The sequence below is a fragment of the Oncorhynchus gorbuscha genome, linkage group LG22 (genome assembly GCF_021184085.1).
Source record: "Oncorhynchus gorbuscha isolate QuinsamMale2020 ecotype Even-year linkage group LG22, OgorEven_v1.0, whole genome shotgun sequence".
Lineage (NCBI taxonomy): Eukaryota > Metazoa > Chordata > Actinopteri > Salmoniformes > Salmonidae > Oncorhynchus > Oncorhynchus gorbuscha.
Window position 1 is genome coordinate 4,897,629 of NC_060194.1, and position 21,293 is coordinate 4,918,921.

Sequence of the window (21,293 nt, forward strand, 5' to 3'; positions counted from 1 at the left end):
TCCTGATCTTCTCAACTACCATGTGTTCTTTGGGGGGACACATGCCTCCTATGGTTTTAAACAGGCTGTTGTCACTGTTGCTAAAAAGCCCGGCTAGCTCAGTCGGTAGAGCATGAGACTCTTAATCTCAGGGTCGTGGGTTCGAGCCCCACGTTGGGCGTAAATGTTTTAGCTGCCGGTCCTGATCTTCTCAACTACCATTGTGTCTTTGGGGGGACACATGCCTCCTGAGAGTTCTAAACGGGCAGTTGTTACTGTTGCTATCAGGCCCGGCTAGCTCAGTCGGTAGAGCATGAGACTCTTAATCTCAGGGTTGTGGGTTCGAGCCCCACGTTGGGCGTAAATGTTTTAGCTGCCGGTCCTGATCTTCTCAACTACCATGTGTTCTTTGGGGGGACACATGCCTCCTGTGGTTTCTAAACAGGCTGTTGTCGCTGTTGCTATCAAGCCCGGCTAGCTCAGTCGGTAGAGCATGAGACTCTTAATCTCAGGGTCGTGGGTTCGAGCCCCACGTTGGACGTAAATGTTTTAGCTGCCGGTCCTGATCTTCTCAACTACCATTGTGTCTTTGGGGGGACACATGCCTCCTGAGAGTTCTAAACAGGCTGTTGTCACTGTTGCTATCAAGCCCGGCTAGCTCAGTCGGTAGAGCATGAGACTCTTAATCTCAGGGTCGTGGGTTCGAGCCCCACGTTGGACGTAAATGTTTTAGCTGCGGTCCTGATCTTCTCAACTACCATTGTGTCTTTGGGGGGACACATGCCTCCTGAGAGTTCTAAACGGGCAGTTGTTACTGTTGCTATCAGGCCCGGCTAGCTCAGTCGGTAGAGCATGAGACTCTTAATCTCAGGGTCGTGGGTTCTAGCCCCACGTTGGGCGTAAATGTTTTAGCTGGCGGTCCTGATCTTCTCAACTACCATTTCGTCTTTGGCGGGACACATGCCTCCTATGGTTTTAAACAAGCCGTTGTCACTGTTGCTATCAAGCGCGACTAGCTCAGTCGGTAGAGCATGAGACTCTTAATCTCAGGGTTGTGTGTTCGAGCCCCACGTTTGGCGTAAATGTTTTAGCTGGCGGTCCTGATCTTCTCAACTAACATTAGGTCTTTGGGGGGACACATGCCTCCTGTGGTTTCTAAACAGGTCACTGTTGCTATCAGGCCCGGCTAGCTCAGTCGGTAGAGCATGAGACTCTTAATCTCAGGGTCGTGGGTTCGAGCCCCACGTTGGGCGAAATGTTTTAGCTGGCGGTCCTGATCTTCTCAACTACCATTGGATCTTTGGGGGGGGACACATGCCTCCTGTGGTTTCTAAACAGGCCGTTGCCACTGTTGCTATCAGGCCTGGCTTGCTCGTGTGGGACTCTTCATCTCAGGGTTGTTGGTTCGAGCCCCACGTTGTACTGTAATGTGTTAGCCGCTTCTCAACTACTGTCTTATCTTTTGGGGGACATATGCCTCCTGTGGTTTATAAAGGCGGAGCTAGCTCACTCAGTAAAGCGACTCTTAGTCTCAGGGTTGTGGGTTCAAGCCCCAGTCTGGGCGCAAGCATTGTAGTTGGTGCTCGACGAAGCCTGTATCTCTGTGTGCAGGGTGTGAAGCGGTGCAGTCCAATAACAGGCTGTGAGGAGTTATACTACCCACCCTGGAAGAGGACAATGTTCAGGTGGATGGTCAGCCTCCCCATCTGTCTCCTCTGTCTCTGCTTCGTCTTCTTGGCCATGCTCGTCTGTCTGGAGATGCAGGTAAGAAACAGCGAAGTCAACAGGAAATAGCCTCATTCCCAAAAGTCATGATCATCAAACACGGTCCGGTGAAAGAAGAAGGTTCAGGGTGGCAGCTTAATTCCCGTTAATAATATGTATTGCTGACACGTTTAGAGGGGAGCTCCTTTCGTCAAAGCACTTGGTAGTGTTAATGTCAGGTACGATTAGTGCTTTTTAAAATATTTTTTACAGAGATTTTTTTTCTTTTAACGAGGCAATGACAGTCTAGGAACAGTGGGTTAACTGCCTTGTTCAGGGGCAGAATGACAGATTTTTTTAACCTTGTCAGCTCAGGGATTCAATCTAGCAACCTTTCAGTGACTGGCCCAATGCTCTAACCACTAGGCTACCTGCCTTCCCAACACTCTAACCACCAGGCTACCTGCCGCCCCATTTAAATACACTATCCCATTTAAATCACATGCAAACCCATTAACTTTTGAGGAGTAGGCACTTTTAAGATAAAAGATAATGGCTGCAGTGTTAATTAACCTGTCTTTCTGTAATTCAAAATGCCCATGTTGTGGTTTATCTCCTTTTTTTCTAGGAGTTTGTGATGGAAATTAAGGAGTTACCCAGTATCACAAGATTCATTCCTAAAATGTTGCTGGCCATCGTTGTGACTGTATGTGATGAGGTGTATAGGAAGATCGCCCATTGGCTCAATTATATGGGTAAGCTGTGCAGCTGAGATTCATTCATATCAGCAACAGGTGCGGAATGATTGGAACAGTGAGCACCCATCTCAGAATAGAAGTACGGATCTAGGATCAGGTCCCTCCCTGTCCATGTAATCTTATTCATTATAATATGCAAGGCAAAACTGTTCCTAGATCAGCACTCTTAGTCTGAGATGCTTTAAGAACACTGGCTTTGATCTCATCAGAGGGGTATACTACGATGCAAGCCAGATCTACTCAGGGTTTTCAAAAGATAACCAGCTTCAGTTAGCTTTTCATCTGTATTACGACTGTGGACGATGGTGTAGTGGAGGCTATACGTAGGTATACGCCACATACCCACTATTCTTTCAGTCGGCATTGCATATACTCATTTCTTAATCCCCACTGATGGGTATCAAATTAGTGATGTGGAGGTACACGGCGTATAAATTAATATGGTTCCAAAATGCAATTTGTAGGAAAACACTGTTCTAAAATGCTCACCGCAAGCAAGCGGTTTCATGGACAGAGATGGAAATATCTGTTTGAATTTTAGAAAGAGGGGAGATCTAAAGATGCAACAACTATCATGGTTTGCTAAATACTGTGATGAGGATAATGCCTTTAGCTGCTAGACAATAGACAAGAAAGTTGATTTGAAAACCAATAGAACAGGAGAGCGCATATGAGGAAGTGTTTTTTTTAAATCCCTCAACATTCCTATGATCAGTTTTTGGCTACTTTGAAACAAGGTAAGACATGCCTCACAATATGAAGTAAAATGTCCATGTTTCAAACAACTAAGGAACAGAAAAAAATATATTGGCGCTAATGATAGGCCTAACTGTCTTCGGGTAGATGGAAAGGCTTTCACAAAAATCTTCTCAGTTAAATGTTAACTAGCTATAAAGTAGCCTATTACCTAGTACCTGGCAGAATAATATCGTGATTATTTCCATCAATACAGTGGCCATTTGTTTTGCAAACTCCATTTCATGTGCGCTACTGAAACACCGCTAACCAAACAACAGTGCTAGGTGCCTGCACACTTGAATAAAAGGGTAACAAAACACACAAAAAATGTAATAGCTCAGATTTTTCCCAGACCTCAAAAGTGGTCACCTGATGTGGTTTAAGCATTGTTGTGGACTTAAAATGTGCAATTTGTTGTTTTTCTATGAATAAAAGTGTGACTTTTTTGAGAGGGAAAACCAGAAGAAAAAAAAGACAAATCTGAAACCTGTGAATTTCTGACTCAGTTCACAGCCTCATTTATATATTTCAATAGTGGGCCTACTATTAGCCTTCTTACTATTAGCCTTCTTGCTCAGTACAGCTTGGGTTGGCCTGACTGTGAAACACCAATATGGGATTTATCCTTTTAGATCATTCAGAGTATGTCACGGTTTCTCCGAATTTTTCACACAGGGCGCCTTTCCTTCACCGGGCGGGCCGTTTGGATTTATTTTCGCAAAATTAGAGTATACATACTTCTCCAGGCACCGCTACGCCACTGACGGTGGATATTGCTCGTCCGCCTGCCACTAACTCTAGCAGACTTTAAACTGTGCGTGCATGTCGCACGTGGCTAGTCGAATGCCGAACTCTTCATTGAGACAATGCTGAAACATCCATGGGCGATTCAGTGCCACATTTGTGCCGAAGTCCAAATTTAACAAAAGTGGTCTTGCAGATTTAGCAGGCTTTTGGTGTGAAGTAGGCTTTTATTTGATTACTTATGGTTAATGCCGTCTTTGGTGTGAAGTAGGCTTTTACAAGTCCCGTCTTTATTTTATTACTTATTGTTAATGTCGTCTTTGGTGTGCTTATTAATGTGTGCTTTTTTCCCCCATTCCTATCGATAAACATATTTTCATTAAGTATTTTAACAAGACTATTTCTTAAACACACACAGAAACAATATTTAAATCAGTCGTTTTCCCTAAAATGAAGATGCCGATGACGCAATCTTTGTCAAAGGGAGGAAACCTGTTTCAATTGGTCCTCAACTTGCAGCTCAGGCATTTAATTCAGGATTAGTAGTGTTAGCCCTGAGTTAGCCTGCCCTGGAGCAGGTTAGTTCTGAAGGAATCGTTAAATGTAAATGTACCTGTCTAAAATGTGAGCCACTTCTGTAGCCCCGGATATCCCGAGTTGAACTCAAAAAATTGACCAAAGTCACCTCGCTAACTCCTCAAACCAGGTATGTAGTGTTGTACAAAGTGATCACACAGGTTTGTTCAGTAATCAGTATCAAATGGAGCAATGTCTTTTGATGATTGGTATTATTTTCTTACAGAGAACTACAGACTTCAGAGTGCCTATGAGAATAATCTCATCATTAAAATGGTTTTTGTAAGTTAGATATTTCTTCTTTCGACCATACTAACTGTTATTCACGGGGTTGTATTATTGACTAACACTTCTGTGTATATGTTGAGAAATGCCATGTCTGATTTAAAGTCCTTCTCTTCATTTTGCAGTTTGAGTTCATCAATTCTTACCTTAGCCTTTTCTACATCGGATTCTACCTCAAGGACATGGAGCGACTGAAGGAGGTAAAATCTGTCAATTAGATTTGGATAATGGTAAAACATGATTGAACAAACAAACAAACAAACAACAAAAATCCCCAAGGAATAGCAACTGAATCCCTCACACTGTCTCCTCACAGACGCTAGCCACTCTCCTGATCCTGCGCCAGTTCCTCCAGAACATCAAGGAAGTGCTCCAGCCTTATCTGTACGAGCATCACAAACTAGGAATATTTACCCCCAAGGTCGCGTGGGAGATTCTCCAGGCCATAGTGCTCAAATACAGCCGCTTGGCTCTAGGAAAGTCCCAGGCTTCATGGACTATCCAGTCCCTGCTAAGCCCCAAAGGCCCTGCCACACTTCCTGGACAGACAGAACAGAAGAAGAGAGGAGATCTAAAAGCTGGCTATAGGTTTACAGAGGAAGAGTGGGACATAAATTACACACTGAGGCAACGGAAGATTAGCTTCAATGAGAAGGTGCATGTTGCCAGGGACATTGCCTTGGCGACCCAGCCAGAGGACAGCTTCATGGAGGACAGTCCCAGGTTGGTGGAGGAGGGCATGGATCCTTCCAGCGTCTTTGAGATAGTCACTGACATTGTCACCTATGAGTCCTCTGAGACCAAGGAGACTAGTGTCTCCCCACCAAATGGCTATGACACGCTAGTATGTCAGAGATGGAAGAGACCAATTCCAGAGAAAAAGGCAACAAAGTCCTGGATTGACCCGCCTGATGAGCCCAAGTCTGTCATTCTCAGCCAAGCAGAGGTTGAGAGCTGCATGCAGACATATGAGGTGTGTCTTAGTCATCAGATCTGTTGTTATGCACCTGACCTGCTGTCAGTTTATATTGGACACGTGTTAAGTTTAATTTAATGGACTTGGAGAGTATTTCTGGCTAGTGTTAGTAGCTGGTACATGCAGCAGTACATTCAAATTTAAAGTAAAGCGTGATTTGAAACACAAATGCTATTCTATGTGACTTTGTGACTATGCGACTTTGACCTCATACCTTTGACCTCTGACCCAACAGGACACCCTGCAGGACTACCAGGAGATGTTCATCCAGTTTGGCTACGTGGTGCTCTTCTCCTCCGCCTTTCCACTGGCTGCCATGTGGGCCCTCATCAACAACATCATCGAAATCCGGAGTGACGCCTTGAAGCTCTGCACAGGCCTGCAGAGGCCCTTTGGCCAGAGGGTGGAGAGCATTGGACAGTGGCAGGTCATTTTGGTCGCTCACATCTGGGCCCGTATTTAAAATATGTTTCACAGTAGGAGTGTTGATCTAGAATCAGACCCCCCTTGTTCATATAATCCTATTCATTATGATCTAAATGGCAAAAATCATCCTAGGTCAGCACTCCTACTCTCCAATATGAGTTTATCCTGGAATAACCCAGGACAGACAGTATATTCACATAATTTAGACATACAGTATATAGATTTACACTGAGTGTACAAAACATTAAGAACACCTTCCAAATAATGAATTGCACCCTCTCTGAACAGCCTCAATTAATCTGGTCATGGACTCTACAAGGTGTCGAAAGCATTCCACAGGGATGCTGGCCCATGTTGACTCCAATGCTTCCCACAGTCGCGTCAAGTTGGCTGGTGGACAGTTAAGTGTGAAAAATCCAGCCGCGTTGCAGTTCTTGACACAAACATGTGCGCCTGGCACCAACTACGGTACCCCGTTCAAAGGCACTTTTTTTTCTTTTTGTGTTGCCTTTCACCCTCTGAATAGCACACATACACAATCCATGTCTCAACTGTCTCAAGGCTTAAAAATCCTTCTTTAACCTGTTGTCTCCTCCCCTTCATCTACAATGATTGAAGTGGATTTAACAAGTGACATCAATACACTCCATGTAAATCTATATACTGTATGTTTAAATTATGTGAATATACTGAAAAACAAGATGGCGCCGACAGAGATGGTCGCCTCGCTTCGAGTACTTAGGAAACTGTGCAGTATTTTTTTTTTTATGCATTATTTCTTACATTGTTACCCCACGAAATTTTAAGTCTTATTACATACAGCCGGGAAGAACTATTGGATATAAGAGCGACGTCAACTTACTAACATTACGACCAGGAATACGACTTTACCGAAGCGGATCCTCTGTTCGGACCACCACCCAGGACAATGGACCTAATCTCAGAAGCTGACCTAGAACAACGGCGCCGCAGATGGAGCGACCTCCAGGTCAGGTTCCATAGACGTGCACATCGCTATACTACTCGCAAATATCCAGTCTCTTGACAACAAGGTAGATGAAATTCGAGCAAGGGTTGCCTTCCAGAGAGACATCAGAGATTGTAACATTATCTGTTTCACGGAAACATGGCTCTCTCGGGATCAGTTCAACCACCAAGCTTCTCCATGCATCACGCCAACAGAACTCCTCTCTGGGTAGATGGTGTAATAATAACCACATACAGGAACTCAAGTCTTTCTGCTCACCCGACCTATAATTCCTTACAATCAAATGCCGGCTATATTATCTCCCAAGAGAATCCTCATCAGTTATCGTCACAGCTGTGTACATTCCCCCTCAAGCAGATACCAAGACAGCCCTCAAGGAGCTTCACTAGACTCTATGTAAACTGGAACCATATATCCTGAGGCTGCATTTATTGTAGCTGAGGATTTTAATAGAGCAAATTTGAAAGCAAGGCTACCTAAATTCTATCAGCATATTGATTGCACTATGCACGGGTGTAATACATCACTGCTACTCTAACTCCTGTGATGCATACAAATCCCTCCCCCACCCTTCGGAAAATCCGACCACGACGCCATCTTGCTCCTACAGTCTTATAAGCAGAAACTCAAACAGGATGAACCACCCCTCTCCATCTCTGTGGCCGATGTGAGTAAAACATTTAAACGTGTTAACCCTTGCAAGGCTGCTGGCCCAGACGGCATCCCTAGCTGCGTGCAGACCAGCTTGCTGGTGTGTTGTCCTTACATATTAAATTGCTCCCTATCCCAGTCTGCTGTCCCCACATGCTTCAAGATGGCCACCATTGTTCCAGTACCAAAGAAGAGGTGCAATAGCGCCTCTTCAACCTCAGGAGGCTGAAGAAATGTGGCTTGTCACCCAAAACCCTGACAAAGCTTTAAAGATGCACAATCGAGAGCATCCTGTCAGGTTATATCACGCAACTGCACCGCCCTCAACCGCAAGGCGCTCCAGAGGGTGGTGCGGTCTGCACAACGCATCACCGGGGCAAACTACCTGCCCTTCATGACACCTACAGCACCCAATGTCACAGAAAGGCCGAAAATATCATCAAGGACATCAACCACCCGAACCACTGCCTATTCACACCGCTATCTTCCAGGAGGCGAGGTCAGTACAGGTGCATCAAAGCTGGGACCGAGAGACTTAAAAACAACTTCTATATCAAGGCCATCAGACTGCTAATCAGCAATCACTAACTCAGAGAGGCTTCTGCCTACATTGCCTACACTGCCTACATACTTAATAAATGGATCATTAGTCACTTTAAATAATGCCACTTTAATAATGTTTACTGTATTTATACCATCTATTGCACCTTGCCTATGTCGCTCGGCTATCGCTCATCCATATATTTATATATTGTCATGTTTGTCATTTATTATCATGTCTTGTCCCTGTGCTCCCCATGCTATTCGTTTCCCTCTGCTGGTCTTATTTGGTTCTTTCCCTCCTTCTATCTCTCTCCCCCTCCCTCTCTCACTCTCTCGCTCTCTCTTCTCTCTATCGTTCCGTTCCTGCTCCCAGCTGTTCCTATTCCCCTAATCATCATTTAGTCTTCCCACACCTGTTCCCGATCCTTTCCCCTGATTAGAGTCCCTATTTATTCCTTTGTGATCCGTTCCTGTCCCGTCGGTTCCTTGTATTGTATTCACCATGCTGTGATTGCGTTTCGCCCTGTCCTGTCGTGTTTTTGCCGTGATTGTGTATCGCCCTGTCCTGTCGTGTTTTTGCCTTCATCAGATGCTGCGTGTGAGCAGGTGTCTCTGTCGACTACGGCCTGCGCCTACCCGGCGACCTGCAGTCTGTGGCCGCTTCTCCAGTTGTTTCCCCTCTACAAGTCTAGAGGATTTCTGTTATTCCGTTTTGGACTTTAATAAACTCTGTTTCTGTTAAGTCGCTTTTGGGTCCTCTTTCACCTGCATGACAGAAGGAACCGACCAAGGAATGGACCCAGCGACTACAGACGCTCGTTACACTGCCGTCAAGATCCAAGGAGCCATGCTCGGCAGACACGAGCAGGAATTGTCTGCTGCTCGCCATGCCGTGGAGAACCTGGCCGCTCAGGTTTCCGACCTCTCTGGACAGTTCCAGAGTCTACGTCTCGTGCCACCTGTTACTTCCTGGCCTGCCGAGCCTCCAGAACCTAGGGTTAATAACCCACCTTGCTACTCCGGGCAGCCCACTGAGTGCCGCTCCTTTCTCACGCAGTGTGAGATTGTGTTCTCTCTCCAACCCCACACATACTCTAGAGAGAGCTCGGGTTGCTTACGTCATTTCACTCCTTACTGGCCGGGCTCGAGAATGGGGCACAGCTATCTGGGAGGCAAGGGCTGATTGCTCTAACAAATTCCAGAACTTTAAAGAGGAGATGATTCGGGTTTTTGACCGTTCAGTTTTTGGTGGGGAGGCTTCTAGGGCCCTGGCTTCCTTATGCCAAGGTGAACGGTCCATAACGGATTATTCCATTGAGTTTCGCACTCTTGCTGCCTCTAGTGAGTGGAACGAGCCGGCGCTGCTCGCTCGTTTTCTGGAGGGACTCCACGCAGTGGTTAAGGATGAGATTCTCTCCCGGGAGGTTCCATCAGATGTGGATTCTTTGATTGCTCTCGCCATCCGCATAGAACGACGGGTAGATCTTCGTCACCGGGCTCGTGGAAGAGAGCTCGCATCAACGGTGTTTCCCTGCTCCGCATCGCAACCATCTCCCTCCTCTGGCTTTGAGACTGAGCCCATGCAGCTGGGAGGGATTCGCATCTCGAATAAGGAGAGGGAACGGAGGATCACCAACCGCCTGTGCCTCTATTGCGGAGTTGCTGGACATTTTGTTAATTCATGTCCAGTAAGAGGCCAGAGCCCATCAGTAAGCGGAGGGCTACTGGTGAGCGCTACTACTCAGGTCCCTTCATCTAGATCTTGTACTACTATGTCGGTCCATCTACGCTGGACCGGTTCGGGTGCTACATGCAGTGCTTTGATTGACTCTGGGGCTGAGGGTTGTTTCATGGACGAAGCATGGGTTCGGAAACATAACATTCCTTTCAGACCGTTAGACAGGCCTACGCCCATGTTTGCCTTAGATGGTAGTCATCTTCCCAGTATCAAATTTGAGACACTACCTTTAACTCTCACAGTATCTGGTAACCACAGTGAGACTATTTCTTTTTGATTTTCCGTTCACCGTTTACACCTGTTGTTTTGGGTCATCCCTGGCTAGTATGTCATAATCCTTCTATTAATTGGTCTAGTAATTCTATCCTATCCTGGAACGTTTCTTGTCATGTGAAGTGTTTAATGTCTGCCATCCCTCCCGTTTCTTCTGTCCCTACTTCTCAGGAGGAACCTGGCGATTTGACAGGAGTGCCGGAGGAATATCATGATCTGCGCACGGTCTTCAGTCGGTCCCGAGCCAACTCCCTTCCTCCTCACCGGTCGTATGATTGTAGTATTGATCTCCTTCCGGGGACCACTCCTCCTCGAGGTAGACTATACTCTCTGTCGGCTCCCGAACGTAAGGCTCTCGAGGATTATTTGTCTGTGTCTCTTGACGCCGGTACCATAGTGCCTTCTTCTTCTCCGGCCGGGGCGGGGTTCTTTTTTGTTAAAAAGAAGGACGGTACTCTGCGCCCCTGCGTGGATTATCGAGGCTGAATGACATAACGGTTAAGAATCGTTATCCGCTTCCCCTTATGTCATCAGCCTTCGAGATTCTGCAGGGAGCCAGGTGCTTTACTAAGTTGGACCTTCGTAACGCTTACCATCTTGTGCGCATCAGAGAGGGGGACGAGTGGAAAACGGCGTTTAACACTCCGTTAGGGCATTTTGAGTACCGGGTTCTGCCGTTCGGTCTCGCCAATGCGCCAGCTGTTTTTCAGGCATTAGTTAATGATGTTCTGAGAGACATGCTGAACATTTTTGTTTTTGTCTATCTTGACGATATCCTGATTTTTTCTCCGTCACTCGAGATTCATGTTCAGCACGTTCGACGTGTTCTACAGCGCCTTTTAGAGAATTGTCTCTACGTAAAGGCTGAGAAGTGCTCTTTTCATGTCTCCTCCGTTACTTTTCTCGGTTCCGTTATTTCCGCTGAAGGCATTCAGATGGATTCCGCTAAGGTCCAAGCTGTCAGTGATTGGCCCGTTCCAAGGTCACGTGTCGAGTTGCAGCGCTTTTTAGGTTTCGCTAATTTCTATCGGCGTTTCATTCGTAATTTCGGTCAAGTTGCTGCCCCTCTCACAGCTCTTACTTCTGTCAAGACGTGTTTTAAGTGGTCCGGTTCCGCCCAGGGAGCTTTTGATCTTCTAAAAGAACGTTTTACGTCCGCTCCTATCCTCGTTACTCCTGACGTCACTAGACAATTCATTGTCGAGGTTGACGCTTCAGAGGTAGGCGTGGGAGCCATCCTATCCCAGCGCTTCCAGTCTGACGATAAGGTTCATCCTTGCGCTTATTTTTCTCATCGCCTGTCGCCATCTGAGCGCAACTATGATGTGGGTAACCGTGAACTGCTCGCCATCCGCTTAGCCCTAGGCGAATGGCGACAGTGGTTGGAGGGGGCGACCGTTCCTTTTGTCGTTTGGACAGACCATAAGAACCTTGAGTACATCCGTTCTGCCAAACGACTTAATGCCCGTCAAGCTCGTTGGGCGTTGTTTTTCGCTCGTTTCGAGTTTGTGATTTCTTACCGTCCGGGTAGCAAGAACACCAAGCCTGATGCCTTATCCCGTCTGTTTAGTTCTTCTGTGGCTTCTACTGATCCCGAGGGGATTCTTCCTTATGGGCGTGTTGTCGGGTTAACAGTCTGGGGAATTGAAAGACAGGTTAAGCAAGCACTCACGCACACTGCGTCGCCGCGCGCTTGTCCTAGTAACCTCCTTTTCGTTCCTGTTTCCACTCGTCTGGCTGTTCTTCAGTGGGCTCACTCTGCCAAGTTAGCTGGTCATCCCGGTGTTCGAGGCACTCTTGCGTCTATTCGCCAGCGCTTTTGGTGGCCGACTCAGGAGCGTGACACGCGCCGTTTCGTGGCTGCTTGTTCGGACTGCGCGCAGACTAAGTCGGGTAACTCTCCTCCTGCCGGTCGTCTCAGACCGCTCCCCATTCCTTCTCGACCATGGTCTCACATTGCCTTAGACTTCATTACCGGTCTGCCTTTGTCTGCGGGGAAGACTGTGATTCTGACGGTTGTCGATAGGTTCTCTAAGGCGGCACATTTCATTCCCCTCGCTAAACTTCCTTCCGCTAAGGAGACGGCACAAATCATTATTGAGAATGTATTCAGAATTCATGGCCTCCCGTTAGACGCCGTTTCAGACAGAGGCCCGCAATTCACGTCACAGTTTTGGAGGGAGTTCTGTCGTTTGATTGGTGCGTCCGTCAGTCTCTCTTCCGGGTTTCATCCCCAGTCTAACGGTCAAGCAGAGAGGGCCAATCAGACGATTGGTCGCATACTACGCAGCCTTTCTTTCAGAAACCCTGCGTCTTGGGCAGAACAGCTCCCCTGGGCAGAATACGCTCACAATTCGCTTCCTTCGTCTGCTACCGGGTTATCTCCGTTTCAGAGTAGTCTGGGTTACCAGCCTCCTCTGTTCTCATCCCAGCTTGCCGAGTCCAGCGTTCCCTCCGCTCAAGCGTTTGTCCAACGTTGTGAGCGCACCTGGAGGAGGGTGAGGTCTGCACTTTGCCGTTACAGGGCACAGACGGTGAGAGCCGCCAATAAACGCAGGATTAAGAGTCCAAGGTATTGTTGCGGCCAGAGAGTGTGGCTTTCCACTCGCAACCTTCCTCTTACGACAGCTTCTCGTAAGTTGACTCCGCGGTTCATTGGTCCGTTCCGTGTCTCCCAGGTCGTCAATCCTGTCGCTGTGCGACTGCTTCTTCCGCGACATCTTCGTCGCGTCCATCCTGTCTTCCATGTCTCCTGTGTTAAGCCCTTTCTTCGCACCCCCGTTCGTCTTCCCTCCCCCTCCCGTCCTTGTCGAGAGCGCACCTATTTACAAGGTACATAAGATCATGGACATGCGTTCTCGGGGACGGGGTCACCAATACCTAGTGGATTGGGAGGGTTACGGTCCTGAGGAGAGGAGTTGGGTTCCGTCTCGGGACGTGCTGGACCGGTCACTCATCGATGATTTCCTCCGTTGCCGCCAGGATTCCTCCTCGAGTGCGCCAGGAGGCGCTCGGTGAGTGGGGGGGTACTGTCATGTTTGTCATTTATTATCATGTCTTGTCCCTGTGCTCCCCATGCTATTCGTTTCCCTCTGCTGGTCTTATTTGGTTCTTTCCCTCCTTCTATCTCTCTCCCCCTCCCTCTCTCACTCTCTCGCTCTCTCTTCTCTCTATCGTTCCGTTCCTGCTCCCAGCTGTTCCTATTCCCCTAATCATCATTTAGTCTTCCCACACCTGTTCCCGATCCTTTCCCCTGATTAGAGTCCCTATTTATTCCTTTGTGATCCGTTCCTGTCCCGTCGGTTCCTTGTATTGTATTCACCATGCTGTGATTGCGTTTCGCCCTGTCCTGTCGTGTTTTTGCCGTGATTGTGTATCGCCCTGTCCTGTCGTGTTTTTTGCCTTCATCAGATGCTGCGTGTGAGCAGGTGTCTCTGTCGACTACGGCCTGCGCCTACCCGAAGCGACCTGCAGTCTGTGGCCGCTTCTCCAGTTGTTTCCCCTCTACAAGTCTAGAGGATTTCTGTTATTCCGTTTTGGACTTTAATAAACTCTGTTTCTGTTAAGTCGCTTTTGGGTCCTCTTTCACCTGCATGACATATATTCTCATTCACCCCTTTAGATTTGTGTGTATTTGGTAGTTGTTGGTCAATTGTTAGGTCACTTGTTAGATATTACTGCACTGTCGGAACTAGAAGCACAAGAATTTTGCGACACTCGCATTAACATTGATTTGATTTTAATAAGGGATCATAGCTTTCATCTGGATTCACCTGGTCAGTCTATATCTTGGAAAGAACAAGTGTTCATAATGATTTGTACACTCAGTGTATATTTACCCCACTTGCAATTAAGGTCAGAGAACCATTTTAGAATCACGCATTTTAAGCATCTCTGCAAAAAAGCATGTCAACTGTTATTTATTTCATAAAGTTATTTTTCCTCAGAGATTTCACTCTCTCTGTGTGCAGACAGCAATGGAGGCCATGGGCTTGATAGCCATTATGGTGAACTGTTATCTCATTGGCCAGTGTGGTCAGCTGCAGCGTCTCTTCCCCTGGCTGAGCCCTGAGATGGTCATCATCTCCATCGTGGTACTGGAGGTAAAACATAGCCGGCCATTTTGTCTTCACTCTGTGACACCGAGTAGATCGATGCCACAAATACAGACAACAATCGTAGCAATTGTGGTACTTTTTATATACTACCTTTATCAAAACCAAGGACACTGTACATAGATCCACAAAGATTACAGAATATAAAACAATGGACCATAGCAAAAAAAGGAGGAGGTGTTATCTAAACACAAGTAAATAGTCTTCACTCAATAAGTTAGATCTACATTGTGCTTTCTTCAAAATGAAAAAGGAAAGGACAGGTAACTGAGAAACTATTGCTAAAGTGCTTGTGCCCAATGTGTGGCTCAAACCCAAGACCCTGAGAGTCAGAGTCTGATGCTTCACCGGCTGATCTAGCCGGGCTTGAGAAGAGCAAGCAGCTCCCTCTACACACCACACACAGCATTGCAACATCACACATACTCTATCCACTCTGGTATAGGTTAAGATCACATTATTCCTCAATTGTACGCAAGGTCCAACTGAAATTTGATGTCCGCTTTATCCCAAACCCTCCGTAAGACACACATACATACATAGGTTGGAGAGGTTGGAGCAAGGGGCTGCCACATTGGATGCCCGCAGAGCAGTTGTTGTGGGGGGGGGTTAAGTGCCTTGCTCAAGGGCACAACGGCAGGCAATGGCATCTAGGATTTGATACCAGCAATCTATAATTTTCTGTGTTCTCATGTCAGTGTTTGTTTCCTTTCTTGTTTTGGGATATACAGCATTTTGCCATCCTCCTCAAATACGTCATCCATGTGGCCATCCCTGATATTCCTGGATGGGTCGCAGACGAGATGGCCAAACTGGAGTACCGTCGAAGGGAGGCTTTCAAGGTACAGTCGCATAGCTCTAAACACTCTTGGCTAAATCCACAGAGCATATAATGTACTTCGCATCTCACCCTTGTCAATCACTAACATCCTCCAAGTTTGTGTCCTTTTGGTGGATTTACTTTGCATTTTCTGATACACACGGAAGGGCATCCTTTTGTACTGACAAAACCCTCTGTTAACGTTGGCCTTCATAATAACATAATGCTGTCATAATGTCATGACATATTTCATACAGTCATGAAAGCTGATGTCAGCATATGGCATCTAACTTTACACAGTCATGAAACAAACCAAAGCTGGTCACAAGCTAGGTTTCCATCCAATTCGTGACAGATTTGCATGCGAATATTCTAGAATCTGCATAAAGAAAATATGTACATTTCCCCACCAGTGGTATGTTTCCACCAAAAAGACTTGTTGCAGATTTTTTTTAAACAGTGCGTGATGATATAGTGCACACAAAATGTATTTTTTCGCATTTTTCTTTCTTTTTACAATTTTCTACATTGTAGAATAATAGTGAAGACATCAAAACTATAAAATAACACATATGGAATCATGTAGTAACCAAAAAAGTAAAATAAAAAATAAAAATATATTTTATATTTTATATTTGAGATTCTTCAAAGTAGCCACCCTTTGCCTTGATGCCAACTTTGCACACTCTTGGCATTCTCTCAACCAGCTTCAGGAGGTAGTCACCTGGAATGCATTTCAATTAACAGGTGTACCTTGTTAAAAGTTCATTTGTGGAATGTCTTTTCTTAATGTGTTTGAGCCAATCAGTTTTGTTGTGACAAGGTAGGGTTGGTATACAGAAGATGGCCCGATTTAGTAAAAGACCAAGTCCATATTATGGCAAGAACAGGTCAAAATAGCCAAGAGAAACAACAGTCCATCATTACTTTAAGACATGAAGGTCAGGAAAGGAAGACTCAGAGTTACCTCTGCTGCAGAGGTTAAGTTCATTAGAGTTTCCAGCCTCAGAAATCGTCAATGAACTGCACCTCAGATTGCAGCCCAAATAAATGCTTCACAGAGTTTCAAGTAAAAGACACATCTCATCATCAACTGTTCAGAGACTGCGTGAATCAGGCCTTCATGGTCGAATTACAGCAAAGAAACCACTACACTTAAGGGAACCAATAAGAAGAAGAGACTTGCGTAGGTCAAGAAACACGAGCAGTGGACATTAGAATGGTAGAAATCTGTCCTTTGGTCTGATGATTCCAAAAATGAGAATTTTGCTTCCAACCGCCACGTCTTTGTGAGACGCAAGGTAGGTGACCGGATGATCTCCGCATGTGTGGTTCCCACCGTGAAGCATGGAAGTGTGATGGTGAGAGGGTGCTTTGCTGGTGACACTGTCTGTGATTTATTTAGAATTCAAGGCACTCTTAACCAGCATGGCTACCACAGCATTCTGCAGCGATATGCCATCCCATCTGGTTTGCGATATGCCATCCCATAGTGGGAATATCATTTGTTTTTCAACCGGAGAATGACCCAAAACACACCTCCAGGATGTGTAAGGGCTTTTTGACCAAGAAGGAGAGTGATGGAGTGCTGCATCAGATGACCTGGCCTCCACATTCATCCGAACTCAACCCAATTGAGATGATTTGGGATGAGTTGGACCGCAGAGTGAAGGAAAAGCATCCAACAAGTGCTCAGCGTATGTGGGAACTCCTTCAAGACTGTTGGAATAGCATTCCAGGTGACTACCTCATGAAGCTGGTTAATAAAATCCCTATCTTATCACATGCAGTCTTAAGGAAGCACTCTGCGACAGGAGTGGCAGCAAATAATTGTGTTTTGTACAGTTATCTGTACAAAACAGCACTACAAGGCAAGATGTCGTGCTGCTCGTTTGACAATTTAGTTGATCAAATTTGATCGGCGGAGAACGAACACTCTACTCTAACATGCTGACCAGACCGCTCGCGCGCATGTTGATTTTGTCCACCTACACCAGACGTGATCAGGACACGCAGGTTGAAATATCAAACCGAACTCTGAACCAACTATATTCATTTGGGGACAGGTCGAAATGCATTAAAAATTCATGGTAATTTAGCTAGCTAGCTTGCTGTTGCTAGCTAATTTGTCCTGGGATATAAACATCAGGGTGTTATTTCACCTGAAATGCACAAGGTCCTTTTTGTCCCGGATATTTGTAGAATTTTGACCCATTTTGAGTCAAAATTGTGTGTTTTTTACTCTGACAGTTAATCCACAGAAAAAAAGGGACATTTTGTTAGTTTCTAATAATCTCTCCTCCTTCAGTCGTCTTCTGTGGACTTCATAGGTGCATTGCCACCACCAACTGGACGAGAGTATGGACCTCAGTTCAGCTTTCAATCACCCACATGGGTATATGCTCCTTAAATCAATGGGGAGTTGGTAGAGGCGGGACTTGCAGCGAGGCGGAACTTGCAGCGTGTCAAGCGTCAAAAATAGAACCAAGTTATATTGTAGCGCCTGGCTATGCAGACGCTCGCGAGCAGTTTGGATGAAATGATTGAATAACATGTATTGTGTACATTTATTTTGCAATGCTTGCACACGTAATGAGAGTGGTGTGGCAGCATGTTATGGGGATGTTTTCACGCACCACTGATTGATGTTTGTCCAAAAATCTGCGGAAATTCAAAGTTTGAAGTAGGAAAAACGTCAAGAGCAGCTGTCGAGAGGAAATCATGGCTCTCGATGTAAAGTCCAGAGCAGACGGAAGTGCATGCATGTAATGTCATATGACTTGTTCAGAATGAGAAGTAAAATGTTGCTCATCCACGGATAAAAGTGGACTAAACGGTGAATGATATCCAAGGCCTAAGAAGAATAATTTCTTAGGCTGTTGTGTTTATGAAGGAAGACGTGGCTGGAGTTTGGGCGTGGAAGAGTGAGTCGGAAATGGCAGCGAGTAGTGCGGACCTAACAAACTGTAGTGTAGCCTAATAAACTGTCTCCCGAGTCGTAGTGGGAGGACCACATACCATATCATCGGGTGTCTCCAAATTTACGATGATGTGATGGTATATTATATCAATATTTAAGTATAAAGGCATTTCCACCGCCATTTCCAGCATAATACATTTTACCGACGCAAAAAGATCCCATCATGTTGAATTAACAAATTATCTGCCAGAATTTAGAAAATGACACTGAAACTTACGATATAATATATGATATATGACTTTACTCGCATAAAAACTGTGGATGGGAACGTGGTTACAGATAATGTTGCCTGCCAAGTCTGCTTTCTTTCTGCCACATATTATACATACAGTATTACCTTGTTCATATGCAGAAGCACGAGCGTCAGGCCCAGCAGCACTCCCAGCAACAGCTGAGGAGGCAGCTTGAGGAGGAGGAGCTGCAGCGTCAGGTGGAGCTCCAGGCCGAGGCCCAGCAGGAAAGCGAGTACCACAAGGCTGACAAACAGCACCACCATGAGAAGGCCCAGTGGAAGCCTGTGGACAAGCCCAAGAGACCCAGCTCTCTGCTGGGTAACAGCAATGTAATGAAGCTCAAGCAGATCTTCCCCCAGCAGGGGAAGTTCTCCTCAGGCACAGCCCTCACCCCTCAGTCCCCAATCGGGGGAGAAGCCAAACTAGCAGGCTTCCTCAGCTTCAAGTTCCGGAAGTCTCCGGAGTTGAAGAAGGAGCCGTTGTCTGTAACACCAGCACCGGGGACCGTGGTGACGGCTGCGTCCGTGAACCAGGAAAGGTCCCAGTCCCCCAACAGGACCTTCAGCCCAGGGAAGCTGTTCAGCTTTAGCAGATCAGAGGGGGCAGTGGTGTGTGCGAACGGGCCTCAGCTGTCCAAACCAGGCGATGCTACCCCCCAAACGACTCCTAACAGTCAGCCCATCAGGCAGGACCTGAATACAACTCCCTCAGGCGAGTTGTTACCCTCGTCTGAGAGCGAGAGGAGAGAAACAAACAAGACAATCTAACGATACTGACACTTCTGGCTCCAAGTGTTAGTCAATCATCATGGCAATATGTAAAATGTAAGAAAGGGATGCAGAGAACAATAACTTGTTATTCTTGTTAACATATCAACATGGTTTAGGTCATACTGAATAAACTAAATAAGCTAAGATGTAATGTAAGGTCAGGTTTTGGATTCATTCTCCACCATCCAAATGATATGACAGTAAATATAGGCTATATCTGTTCTATATACTGACACCCTAAGTGTATACTATGTACAAATTGTAACAGTTTACCCCCTTGAATGAGGCCCTCCCTAGTACCATAACTAAATGCAGTTATAAGACTGCATGACTTGTGGTTCTGGTCATCATGAAGCGATAAGATCTGGATGTTTATTCCATCCCATATTTTGTCTTTCCATTCATCAGATTTGATGTGTAAAAACCATGGCGAAACATCTGCATGCCTGAAATAAATGTCTTATTCAGCACCTTATAGGCCAAAGACATCTTATATAGTACAGAATGAGCACATTCACGGTGACTGAAAGATATTTGACTTTTCTTAACTTTGTTTTTCTATTAATTATTTTATCACATGAAATAGTGAATGTACCACCGATGCAAAACACACTCCAATAAACTTCATGAGACCAGAGGAAATGGAATGCATCACGTTTTGAACACATTCTACCACACCAAGGATGATAAATATGATATAAAATAGAATACACTATATATATATATGTATATATACAAAAAAGTATGTGGACACAGCCATGCAATCTCCATTGACAAACATTGGCAGTAAAATGGCCTTACTGAAGAGCACTATCATAGAATGCCACCTTTCCAACTAGTCAGTTTATCAAATTTCTGCCCAGCTGGAGCTGCCCTGGTCAACTGTACATGCTTTTATTGTGGAACTGTGAAGTGCAACAAGTGGAACCATCTAGGAGCAACAAAAGCTCAGCTGCGAAGTGGTAGGCCACACAAGCTCACAGAATGGGACCGCTGAGTGCTGAAGCGCTTAGCGCATAAAAATGGTCTGTCCTTGGTTGCAACACAAACTACCGAGTTCCAAACTGCCTCTGTAAGCAAGTCAGCACTATAACGGTTAGTTGGGAACTTCATGAAATGGGTTTCCAAGATCACCATGCGCAATGCCATACGTCGGATTGAGTGGTGTAAAGCTCACCGCCATTGTGGCAACAGTTTGGGGGGTGACCTTTCCTGTTTCGGCATGACAATGCCCCGTGCAAAAAGCGAGGTCCATACTGATTTTTTTTGTTGAGAGCGGTGTGTAAGAACTTGACTGGCCTGCACAGAGTCCTGACCTTAACCACATCAAACACCTCTGGGATGAATTAGAACACCAATTGCGAGCCAGGCCTAATCAACCTCACTAATGCGCTTATGGCTGAATGGAAGCAAGTCTCCGCAGCAATGTTCCAACATTTAGCAGAAACATTTAGCAGAAAGCCTTCCAAGAAGAGTGGAGGCTGTTATATCAGCAAAGGGGGGGGGGACCAACTCTATTTTAATGCCCAAGATTTTGGAATGAGATTTTAGATGAGCAGGTGTCCACATACTTTGATCATGTAGTGTAGCTTAAAGTCTGGGTAGGAGGCAAGGCAATGGATATGTCTGCCAGAACACAAGGAGAGGGTAGCCTGATGACCTTTTATTGAATCGATTGCGTCTTTGGTCTTTGTAGGTGTAACCAGTGTGAAATGGCTAGCTATAGTTAGCAGTGCGCGCTAGTAGCTTTTCATTCGGGTGACTTCTCTCACTCAGAGACCTTGAAGTAGGCCTAGTGGTTTCTCTTGCTCTGCAAGGGCCGCAGATTTAGTCAAAGTGATAGGTAACGATGCTTCGAAGGTGACTGTCGTCGATGCGTGCAGAGGGTCATTGCTTCAGGCCCAGGAGTGGGACGGAAGCAATCCTGTTACAAGGGCTTCAGACTGTTTAACTGATGATTTGATAGATGTCTCTAGTGGTCCGTTTGGTTGAGAGA

General features: G+C 45.9%; 1 protein-coding gene and 5 non-coding genes across 9 annotated transcripts in view; all 6 read left to right on the forward strand.

Moving 5' to 3' along the window:
* LOC124010197 (anoctamin-8-like) overlaps window positions 1–19,932 on the forward strand; it is a 37,694-nt gene extending 17,762 nt beyond the window's left edge. For 3 of the 4 annotated variants that reach the window (XM_046322603.1, XM_046322604.1, XM_046322607.1), the window contains 9 exons: window positions 1,591–1,743; window positions 2,312–2,438; window positions 4,726–4,781; window positions 4,910–4,984; window positions 5,101–5,757; window positions 5,996–6,187; window positions 14,351–14,482; window positions 15,226–15,336; window positions 18,647–19,932. In XM_046322603.1, the coding sequence (XP_046178559.1) occupies window positions 1,591–1,743; window positions 2,312–2,438; window positions 4,726–4,781; window positions 4,910–4,984; window positions 5,101–5,757; window positions 5,996–6,187; window positions 14,351–14,482; window positions 15,226–15,336; window positions 18,647–19,294 (2,151 nt within the window). In that variant the 3' untranslated portion in view covers window positions 19,295–19,932. The remainder of the gene's footprint in view (window positions 1–1,590; window positions 1,744–2,311; window positions 2,439–4,725; window positions 4,782–4,909; window positions 4,985–5,100; window positions 5,758–5,995; window positions 6,188–14,350; window positions 14,483–15,225; window positions 15,337–18,646) is intronic. The other variant, XM_046322606.1, reaches the window with a different exon arrangement.
* Window positions 88–160, forward strand: trnak-cuu. Its single transcript has one exon. It is a non-coding gene; the product is annotated as a tRNA-Lys (tRNA).
* trnak-cuu lies at window positions 268–340 on the forward strand. Its single transcript has one exon. It is a non-coding gene; the product is annotated as a tRNA-Lys (tRNA).
* Window positions 448–520, forward strand: trnak-cuu. Its single transcript has one exon. It is a non-coding gene; the product is annotated as a tRNA-Lys (tRNA).
* trnak-cuu lies at window positions 628–700 on the forward strand. Its single transcript has one exon. It is a non-coding gene; the product is annotated as a tRNA-Lys (tRNA).
* On the forward strand, window positions 1,160–1,232 carry trnak-cuu. The gene has a single exon. It is a non-coding gene; the product is annotated as a tRNA-Lys (tRNA).
* Window positions 19,933–21,293: the final 1,361 nt, after the last annotated feature.